This window comes from Uranotaenia lowii, chromosome 1 (genome assembly GCF_029784155.1).
Source record: "Uranotaenia lowii strain MFRU-FL chromosome 1, ASM2978415v1, whole genome shotgun sequence".
Taxonomy (NCBI): Eukaryota; Metazoa; Arthropoda; class Insecta; order Diptera; family Culicidae; genus Uranotaenia; species Uranotaenia lowii.
In genome coordinates this window covers 178,008,766-178,020,156 of record NC_073691.1, presented here as the reverse complement: position 1 = coordinate 178,020,156, position 11,391 = coordinate 178,008,766, and the positions used below count along the sequence as shown (strand labels likewise).

The 11,391-nt window shown below is 41.3% G+C and overlaps 1 protein-coding gene across 1 annotated transcript; it reads left to right on the top strand.

Annotated features, from left to right (window-relative positions):
* The first annotated feature begins 1,738 nt into the window (after positions 1 to 1,738).
* LOC129738181 (uncharacterized protein K02A2.6-like) lies at positions 1,739 to 5,617 on the top strand. Its single transcript, XM_055729371.1, has one exon. The coding sequence runs from the start codon at positions 1,739 to 1,741 to the stop codon at positions 5,615 to 5,617; it is 3,879 nt and encodes a 1,292-aa protein (XP_055585346.1).
* Positions 5,618 to 11,391: the final 5,774 nt, after the last annotated feature.

Below are 11,391 nucleotides of genomic sequence, written 5' to 3'. Positions count from 1 at the left end.
AGCGGAAGGTCGGAAGTGGTCGTCCGGTGACGATAATGACGAAGCAGAGGAAGACATCGTTAAAGAAGCTGTTTGGAAACAAGGACGCAACCAGCCTGCGTGACGCCGGTCGGAAATATGGCTGCTCCCACGTATTGATCCATCGTACCCTCAAGATGGAAGGAATCGTCTGCAGGAAGAAGACGAGGTCGCCGGAGTACACGGAGGAGCAGATTGAGATGGTTAAATCTCAGTGTCGGTGGATGACCAAAAAATACCGCGGGACGTCATTCGTTCTGGATGACGAAAGCTATTTTCCGCTGTCCAAAACGCATATTCCAGGAAATCGTAAGGAAGATCGTAACCCAACAAACTTGCCCCAATGCCGCCCAATAGAGGATTTCTTTGGCTCACTGAGTGCTCTAGTGTATAAAACAATTGGAGGGCCAAGGACTCGAAGCAACTGACTACAAGAATCCGGAATTGTATCCGGAAAATGGACGTAAGTGCCGTACAACGTTCTTGTGAGATCATCGCTACAAAGTTGCGTCGATCAGACCACGGTCCTTACTCAAACATTCACTGACATTTTTTTTTGAAGAAAATACATTATGTTATTAATAAAAAATATTGAAATCGATGAAAAAAAACATTTTTTTATATGTGATTGAAAAAATTCTCATTTTTTATTCAACACCCGTTAGTCACGGACCAGTCCGTGGATATTGAACCAGAATCAAAAGTTTTCAGCGAAAAGGTTACAAATATCACGGTCCGAAGTAGCCGACTTGTCTTCCAAAACTACATATTTGGGTCTAGTTTTAAAACCAGGCTGTATCCGGATAAGGTCGTCCTATTAACAACGCGTACATACTTTTCTATAAGCTGAGTTAAGTGAGCGATATGGTTTTGTTCTTGAATGTTTTCATTCGTCGCAACTTTTTCGTGACCCAGGGAGCACGTAGGTCAGTGGCAGCTGAGCGTTTTGGTACGTGACAATCGATGATGTAGTTGATGATATGGGAGAACTTAAAAGCAGCGGCGTTTGGATCGGAAGATTCGAGTTCAGAATCCCAGTCGATGGCGTCAAGCGTTTGGGAAATAGCGACAAAATCGGCGTTCATCAAATCGAGAAAAAAGGATGCCGGCTTCTTGATAGGAGTCACAAGTTCAGAAATTTCAAGTGAAGACGTAGTGCCGGGTGAACAAACATGCATAATTTTGTACGGGAGTTGGAGTCTGCAGTAGTGCTTTTCCAATCATATCATCTTTAGTACAATGCATGTGTGCATTTTTGGCATACAGTTAGTGCCGAGCGGCATAAAAACTTTGCAACCTCTTTTGTGGGTGTGGCTCCCGAAATTGGGATACGAGAAAGGAGATCCTTTCGGGTGAGGAATTCGATTTTTCCAAGGTCCTCAATATTGCTCTCTGTTAAGGGAGGTAGTTTGCTAGATTGGTTTTGAGGTAACTGAACGTTTGTTAGTTGGGGTTTTCAGTATCCAGGAAGAGCGTTATACTTCATGCAGTGTATTGTCTTATAACATAGCAACCCGCGAGACCGACCGAGGCGACGAAGAGTAAAATGGCATAATCGAGAGAGAGCGGCACCAGTATAAGAGAGTATAAATAAAGCATCCCGTTTCCCAATTAGCTCAGTTTAATTCTCACCGTTCAATAAAGCAGTCACTAGTTGTAGTAAACAACGCTCGTGTTTTTATTTGGTACACCACAAATTGGCGACGAAAGGGATTTCGAAATGAACGTCAAGCCTCCAGAGTTTAATATTGGCGATTCATGGTCCCTATACGAGGAACGGCTAAGGAGATTCTTCGTAGCCTATGGAGTCGAGGAGGAAGCAGACGAGCGCCGCTCGGCATTTTTGCTCACAGCGGTGTCGATGGAGGTTTACCAGACGATTCGGAACCTGTGTTTTCCGGACAAGCCGGAAACAAAGCAGTTCGACGAACTTTGTTCGTTGATGCGCCAACGATTTACCCCAACGTTGGTGACTTTCCACGAGCGGACGAGATTCATCGAAGCGCGTCAAGGCGACGGCGAAACGGTGATAGAGTGGTCGACGCGTCTCAAGAAGTTGGCCGCTGACTGCGAATTTGGGAACGACCTTCCGGTTTTTCTCAAAAACATTTTTGTGGTGGGTCTGAAACGTGGCCCAGTATATGAACGAGTGTGCGAGGAGGATCCTGACTCAAATTTGGAAGCCCTGGTTAAGGTGGCGATGAAAAAGGAGTCAACGTTGCGCCAGCGGGAGTCCTTGGAGGTTAACAAGTTCCAATCAGACCAAGGAAACAAGCTGAAGAAACCGGCGAGCCCAAATTTCCGTTGTTATGCGTGCGGAAAGGGGGATCATAATTTCCGAAAGTGCCAGTACAAGTCCTATGTGTATAAGGTGTGCGACAAGAAGGGGCATCTAGCCAAAGTTTGCCCGAATAGGAAAGATGCAACGAAAGAGGACCGGAAACCGAAAGTTCACCATTTGGCGCTGAACAAGTTGGATGCGCCCCCTCCCGTGGTTATTCCTGTCCGTGTGGGCGGACATTTGGTCGAGTTCGAACTGGACACTGGGAGTCCGGTTAATGCCATCTCAAATGCGCTGTACAGTCAATATTTCAAATCAGTGCATCTTGAGACTGGCGGAAAGGAGCAGTTCGTCTGTTACAATGGGTCCTGTTTCCAAGCAACAGGAAAGTTCGAGGTGGAGATGAAATTCGAAGGCCACAAGTCCAGGGAGGAAATTTTCGTCTTCGAGGGTGACCGGCAACCACTGCTAGGGCGTCAGACGATGCAGCGTTGGGGACTGAGGATCAACTTTTGCCATTTGACGGAGAGCATGAAAGAGTTTAAAGCTCCGTTGAACGTGCTGCTGACCAAGTACCAAGAAGTTTTCGAGGGTGAATTAGGCTGTTATCGATACGGCAAAGTTCACCTACCATTGAAGGATGGAGCTGTCCCCAAGTTTTTCAAGCCGCGCAGGGTACCGTTGGCTTTCAAGGAGAAGGTCGAAGACGAACTGGATCGATTGGAGAACATCGGCATTATCTCCAAGGTGCCATCAACCGAAGCAGAATGGGGCACCCCCCTCGTCCCAGTTTTGAAGAAGGATTCATCGATACGTTTGTGTGCAGATTATCGGCTGACCGTTAACCCGTGGTTGAAGGACGACCACCACCCTTTCCCGATAATTGACGACATTTTCGCAGCGCTACAAGGTGGTAAGCATTTTTCCAAGCTGGACCTGAAGAATGCCTACAACCAACTGGAAGTGGATGAAGAAGCAAGGCATCTGTTGGCGTGGAGTACTCACCGTGGTGTGTACTACGTGAATCGATTGCCGTTTGGGACCAAAACGGCGTGTGCAGTGTTTCAAGCAACCCTAGAACGAGTCCTGCAAGGTTGTCGAGGAACGATAATTTACCTGGATGACGTGCTGGTAACTGGACGAACAGTGAAAGAACATTTAGAGAACCTGGAACAAGTGCTTAGTAAGTTGAAAGAAACAGGTTTTGTGCTTAATAAGACCAAGTGCGAGTTTTTCAAGAGTGGTGTGAGTTATCTTGGACATTACATCGACAGTGATGGTCTACATAAAGATCCTGAAAAAGTGGAATCAATAATCCAGTTGGGAGTTCCAAAAGACGTCAAGGAGGTTCGTGCCTTTGTGGGACTGGTCAACTATTATGCCAAGTTTTGTCCCAGTTTGGCACAACATCTGAAGCCTTTGTACCGGTTGCTGCAAGAAGAGGTGAAGTTCCGTTGGTCCAAGGAGTGCCAGGAGGCATTCAAAGCGGCGAAGCAGCTTTTGGCGGATGACACGGTCCTGGCCCATTATGACCGTAATCTGCCGATTAAACTCTACAGTGATGCGTCGAAGGAAGGCATTGGAGCAGTGATCGTACACGTCTTCCCAGACGGCAAGGAGCGACCAGTTTCTTTTGCTTCCCGAGTTTTTAAGAAGCACGAGTCCAACTATTCGGTCATCGATCGGGAGGCGCTGGCGATTTACTACGGTGTCCAGAGATTCAGCAGCTATCTCTCTGGGCGTCGTTTCATCCTGATGACAGATCACAAACCACTGACCGGTCTGTTTTCGGAAAAAGGCATACCGGAAACCGCAGCAGGGCGTTTGCAGAGATGGGCAGTCTATCTGTCCAACTTCGATTTCGAGATCCAACACATCAAAGGTACATCCAACGTCGTAGCAGATTTTCTTTCTCGATTTCCATGCACAGGTAACCAAGACGAGAAGGTCGACGAGGAAGAAGCCATCAGTTTTCTCAACTTCATCGAAGTCGAAACCCGCTCATTGGTGGAGCGGAAGCAGATCATAATCGAAAGCCGAAGGGACAAGGTCATTAGTCGAGTCGTGGAGTATCTGAAATCGGGCTGGCCTCAAAACCTTGAGGACGGCGAAATCAAGAAGCTGTTCCAGCGACGAGACGAACTAAGCGTGGAGGAAGGCGTCCTTCTCTGGGGTTTCCGCATCGTCATCCCGGCGAAGCTTCGGAAACCGTTGCTGAGTGAACTCCATGTCGTACACATGGGGATCGTCAAGATGAAGTCCCTAGCACGGTCATATTTCTGGTGGCCATCATTAGACAAGGAAATCGAGGACATCGGGAAGAAATGCGAATTTTGTCTCCAACTGCAGCCGGAGAGGAGTGATCCAATTTCACCGTGGCGGTTGACATCTGCCCCGGGTGATCGAGTTCATGTCGATCACTTTTCGTTCCAAGGTGCCGATTTTCTAGTCCTGGTGGATAGCTACAGCAAGTGGTTGGAAGTTTACCCCGTTCGAACATTAACTTCCAAGGAGACGTCGGAAAAGTTGGCCGAATATATTTCCCGATTCGGTCTGATCAGCACTCTGGTGTCGGATAACGGCACTGCCTTTACATCGGAAGAATTCCAGGCATTCTGTTCTTCCCGTGGCATCAAGCACCTGACGACAGCACCGTATAGCCCGTGTTCAAATGGAGCAGCCGAGAACGCGGTCAAGACGGTCAAGGCGGCACTGAAGAAGCTGGCGAGTGACCCCTCGTTTGCAAAGAAGCCGATAAGTGTCCAACTACATTCATTCCTGGAGATGTACCGAGCCACAACACACACGTCGACTGGGGAAAGTCCTTTCAAGCGAATGTTTGGAAGGGAAATGCGCATCAGATTCGACAACTTGAAGTCCAGGTCTACAATCCGGCAGAAAGAAACTGTCGAATACCAAAACCGAACCAAAAAGGATGTCAGCTTCAACATCAATGAAACGGTCTACGTCCGGGACTACCGCCAACCCAACAAGAAGTCCTGGATTCGTGGTCGCATCGTGGCTAGGCTAGGCTCTGTGCTCTACGAATGCCACACTCAAGAGATGGGAACTGTCAAACGTCGCAGCCACCAAATAATGAAGTACCCCTACGACGATTTTGATGGAAACGAAGCTGACGGAGCCACCCCTGGTCCTGAGCCGAATGATGACTCAATCTACGAAGATCCAATGGAGAGCCTACCGGGAGAAGAACCATCATCTGAAGCCCTTCCGGTTCCGTCAAGCGTTGGTCGTCATCAACCGGATGGAACCTATGTTACGAGATACAATCGAGTGGTGAAACCGCCTCGGAACTAGGAGAGGGAGTAGTTGCAGTGTATTGTCTTATAACATAGCAACCCGCGAGACCGACCGAGGCGACGAAGAGTAAAATGGCATAATCGAGAGAGAGCGGCACCAGTATAAGAGAGTATAAATAAAGCATCCCGTTTCCCAATTAGCTCAGTTTAATTCTCACCGTTCAATAAAGCAGTCACTAGTTGTAGTAAACAACGCTCGTGTTTTTATTTGGTACACCACACTTCATCTTGCTGAAGTACTCAGGAGACTTCTTCATTTTCTCTGTATTTACTATTTACTATTATGAGTGTCAGGTTTCCTCTCGACCTCGTAGAAAATCTGTGATTCTGCAGCTGAATTTGATTGATTGTGATGGAAAACTGGGTCGAGTAGCTTGTGATGTACTTGACTAACGCTTTGGAGTATTGGAGATTGTAGGTGAAGAAAAGTTAATAAACAGCTTTCAGGTATCGATTCTGCATTGTTAGGATTGGTTTGATAGTCTTCTTTCTATCTGTGCCCCAGCTAGAGACCATGTACCGCAACTTGGACTGCACAAATGCATGATACAGGCACGCTAGTTGTTTGGTGACTCCCAACCCCTAAAGCTTCCACAAAATACTGTGAATAGCACTTGGATCTGTTCTATTGTCAATGAAGGCGCTGGTGATTGACAACCTTGCCAAATAGCGACGATGAACAATTCTTCAAACATCTCGGCGATTGGCAACCCGTTCTTTTGTTTGGTTCCGACACTCGGAAGATGTTCGACAGATGTCTGGTCAACATGGAATGTCGTCAGTGATGTCGCCAGTGATGTCGCCGTCGCTGAGTTTGACGAAAACTCCGGTTTGGGGATTCAGCGACAATAAAACAGTCAATGTGCGCGTCCCGTCTTAGACGGTCATCGCAAATCAGACCCTGGTATCTAAAAGTTTTGACATGCTCTATGATAGTCGAATCAGCTAGCTCCAAACCAAAGTTTTGAGGGAGCCGATGAGTTGAACTAAAGATCACATACTTGGTCTTATCAAGGTTCAGTGAACGAAGATTTTTTGTCAAAATACGCTTTCAGAACTTCCAAATCATTTGACATCTGGGAAATAACTTCCCCGTCAACCAAAGGTGTATAATCTGCAAATATCATAGGTTTACCATTATTCTTAGTTTGTGCACAGCATTCACATATTTATAAAATGAAGAGGAGAGGCCAAAGGTTGTTACCATGAGGGACTCCAACAGGCAGGTATCCCAGGTCACTAGAAACCTTACGTACTGCATCCTGTTGGCTAGGTAACTGGCAAGAAGAGAGTTTGCATTACCCCTAATTTCATGGGCATCCAATTTTTGAAGCGGAATCACGATGTCACTCGTGTCTAAAGCTTTCTTTAGGTTTAAGAATAACACTCCCACAAACTTTCGTTTATCAAAAGCATCGATCAGTAACTGCCGTTTGAACACTTGATCCTTCGCGAATACCCTATTGACAGCTGTATACTAGACTATGGTGGTTCAGGAATTGAGAGACCCGATCTGCTTTTCACCGCTCCAGGATCTTAGTTAACACCGATAGTATGGAGATGGGGCGCAAATTTCAGCAATCTGTCTTTTTCCCGCTTTATAGATGAGTAGAACTCGTGCAATTTCGATAAAAGCGGGAAATTCACCATTCTGCATGCAGTCGTCGAAAATATCTTTTTACAAAGGAACTGGAATCCCATCTGGCCCGGACTTTTTGAAGCATCTAGCTTGTTTGTTTTGACGATAACTTTTTGGTCTGTTGTTGGTGTAAGGTATATACTGTTACCGTTACCGATATCTCGTTGTTCACTTCCTCAAACATTTCTTAAGTTTAGGAAAGAGATATGAAAAAAATGATGATTGAGAAAAGAGCATTATAGAATTCTGAAATCGTCTTATCTAGTTTTCCGAAAAGTTTTTTTTCCCTAAAGATTAATGATCAAAGACTTGTCCTACATTTGGTCCTTCGAACCGGATCCGACACAACGAACAATAATGATGCATTCTACAAGCCTGGATGCAATAAACGCGCGTTAAGTGTGAACCATACTAAAGGCTCTTCTCTGTGCCGAAGTGCACATTAGACAGAGGTTCCCGGACTCTGAGTGTTGAGAAATGTGAAAACCGAAAGAGAAGGGGCGCATAATAATATAAACAAAACAGGCGCGACAGCTGGATAGAATTTTATCTACATAGCACTACATTTTATAATCGTTATTGCTTTGAGGACCGGCACTCGAGTTATCAAAAAAATGTATGGATGTGTTTGGATGGCAAACGAAACGATATTCTTACTTTTTTTTGTCAAAATAAAGAAAATAGGAAGCAAGCATCGACAAGGATTTTTGAGAATAAAAAAATGGAAAGGACGAAATTTGTGAGTTCTTCCAATCTTCGTTTGTGTGAGAGTTAAGGTGAGTTACCCCGCAAAACAATACCTGCTAATAAATATGGCGATATATCCTTGGTACAGCTGCATTGAAGCTCAAACAGAGTAGGGAAGCGAGGACGAGAAACGAGCAAAAAGCAAACGTTCTCAAAGGGGGTGAAGCCCCCGAATCTACTTGGAATTTGATTATTTGTTACATGCAACAGCTGCTTCGATTTCTTTTGATAGAAGAATCCTATAAGAATTGTTTCTTGAATATAGAGCAGTCCAACTCGATGAAAGTTGGTCATTGACTCGTCGTGACAAAATAAAGTAATCAGCAGACAGACAAATTGATTAATGATATTTATCAGTTCAACTTCGGCGATATTACTTTACCTGAACTCATACAGTGGGTGCAAATTTTGTACATACCTGTAAAGAAGAAAAACCAAAAATTAATTAAAGAAACTAAAATTTTGTTAAAAATAAAATACTGAAACCTAAATTAAATGTATCAAATAAAGATCTCTATTAAAAAAGTTTAAACTTTAAAATGTTAATAACGAAATAGAAAATTTTTCAAAAGAAAAAAATTAAGTATTGAGTCTAAGATGAGGAAAGCATCTGAACAAAAATTAGACAACATACATCTATTTAACAAAAAAAGTCAAAAGATTCAGATTTCAGATTTCTAATCCAAATTACGGATTCAGATTCCAGATTTCAGATTCAGATGTCAGATTCAGATTTCAGATTCAGATTTCAGATTCAGATTTCGGATTCAGATTTCAGATTCAGATTTAAGATTCAGATTTCAGATTCAGATTTCAGATTCAGATTTCAGATTCAGATTTCAGATTCAGATTTCAGATTCAGATTTCAGATTCAGATTTCAGATTCAGATTTTAGATTCAGATTTCAGATTCAGATTTCAGATTCAGATTTCAGATTCAGATTTCAGATTCAGATTTCAGATTTCAGGTTTAAGATTCCGATTTGAAATTCAGATTTCAGATTAAGATTCCATATTTCAGATTTCAAATTTCAGATTCCAGATTTCAGATTCCGATTTCAAATTCAGATTTCAGATTTCAAATTTCAGATTCAGATTTCAAATTAAGATTCCAGATTTCAGATGTTAGATTCAGATCTTAGTTTTTAGAGGTTCAAGAAAAAAAATTATCTATGTGTAAGATTGCTTACCGAAAAAGAAAAACGATCGCCATGTTATGCACATTCTCGCACCGCATCGAAATAGCTGCTCCCAGTTTTACTTCCCTCCCACCGTTTTAAGGTTCTTTTTTTCTACAAGTTTTGTCACACCCAATCCAACATTGCAAACACCACATTTGCAAGCTGCCGAAAAGTTTCGAGCCGTTTGTTTTTAGTGGAGTCGTTTATGATGATTTGTTTTCGGTTTTTTATTTCTGAGACCTTTTTATTTTTTTTAGGGAAAAAATGGAAGTAAAAGCACCTGGCCCAGACTCCAGGCCATTATCTCTTGTTAGGATTTTCTTCAACCGGAGGATCGGGCCAGCAGTAAGTTGTGATTTTCCGTGACGCCATCATAGCGTGTAATGGGATTTGCAAAACGTTTTGGCTGAATCGGAATTGATGACTGGTTCGATTTAATGGTTAAAAGCAATTTTTTTTTCTCTCAGATACTCTATCACGGTCGGCATGTAACAAAAATTATTGAACAAATTTTTTTTCTAATTTTTTTTTAAGGTTGCCATTTTTGTTTCACTTTTGTGTCATTTTGGTGTAATTTTGGTGTCATTTTTTTTTGACGTTTGTGTCATTCCGGTGTAATATTTTGAATTATTTTTATTTCATTTTACTGTTATTTTTGTTCCATATTTGTGTCATTTTGGTGATTATTTGGTGTCATTTTGGTGTTATTTTTGTGTCGTTTGGTGTCATTTTTGTGACTTTTTGGTGTCATTTTAGTGCTATTTTGTGTCATTTTGGAGTTATTTTTGTGAAATTTTTAATTTTTGTTTCATCTTTATGATTTTTTCGTGTCATTTTTGTGTCATTTTTTGTTCACTTGACTATTTTGATACTTTTTTGGGTCATTTTCCCCCATTTTTTGTGTTATTTTTGTTTATTTTTTCTGTCTTTTTCGTGTCATTTTTGTTTGTTATTTGTATCATTCAAGTTTTATTTTTATGTCATTTTAGTGCTATTTTTGTGTCATTTCGGTGTCTTTTTGTGAATTTTTTGTCATTTTGGTGTCATTTTTCTGTCTTTTATATTGGTGTCATTTCGGTGTTGTTTTGGTGTCTTTTTTGTGACGTTTTAGTGTCTTTTTTGGAAACGTTTTTGTGAAATTTTGGTGTAATTTCTGGGTATTTTTTTAAATTTTCGTGAAATTTTGGTGTAATTTTAATTTATTTTTTTTTGTCTTTTCCGTGCCATATTTGTTTGACTTTTGGGTAACTTTTTTGTAATTTTGGTGTAATTTGTTTTTACTTTTGGTGTCTTTTTCTGACTTTTTTGTCAGTTTGGTGTCATTAATATGTCATTTTCGTGCCATTTTCTGTCTTTTTGGGTTTTTTATTAGTTCCTTTTTTGTGTTATTTTGGTGCCATTGTGTCGTTTTTGTGTAATTTTAAATTCAATTTTGGTGTAATTTCTGTGTCATTTTTGTTTCACTTTGTTATCATTTTCGTGTGTTTTTTGTGACTCTTAGGTTCAATTTTTGTGCCTTATTTGTGTCTTTTTGGTGTATTTTTTGTGAAATTTTGGAGATATTTCTGTGTTAGTTCGATGTTGTGTCATTTTTCGATTATTTTGGTGTAATGTTTAGGTAATTCTTTGTAATTTTGGTGTAATTTTTGTGTCATTTTTATTTGACATTTATGTCATTTTGGTGATATTTTTGTGTCATTTTGGTGTGTCTTTTTTATGTCATTTTTATGTCATTCTTGTGTCTTTTTGTTTTTATTGTGAATGTTTGATGTCATTTTAGTGTCAGTTTTGTTAAATTTTGGTGCAATTTCTGTCTCACGTTTGTTTCACTTTGGATATTTTTGTGCTTTTTTTGATACTTTTTGGTGACTTTTTGGTGTCATTTTGGTGTAATTTTTGTGAAATTTTGGTGTAACTTCTGTGTCTTTTCTGTTTAAATTTTGTGCCATTTCTGAGTTAATTATTTTTCATTTTTATGTCTTTTGTGACTTTTTTGCGACTTTTTGGTGAATTTTAAGTAATTTTTTTTTGTCATTTTAGTGTAATTTTTGGGTAATTTTGGTGTAATTTTTGTATCATTTTTGTTTTGTCATTTGTGTCAATTTGATGATATTTTTGTGTCATTTCGGTGTCTTTTTTGTGAATTGTTTGTCATTTGGCGTCGTTTTTCTGTCTTTTTTGTTTCATATTGAGTTTTGGGTCATTT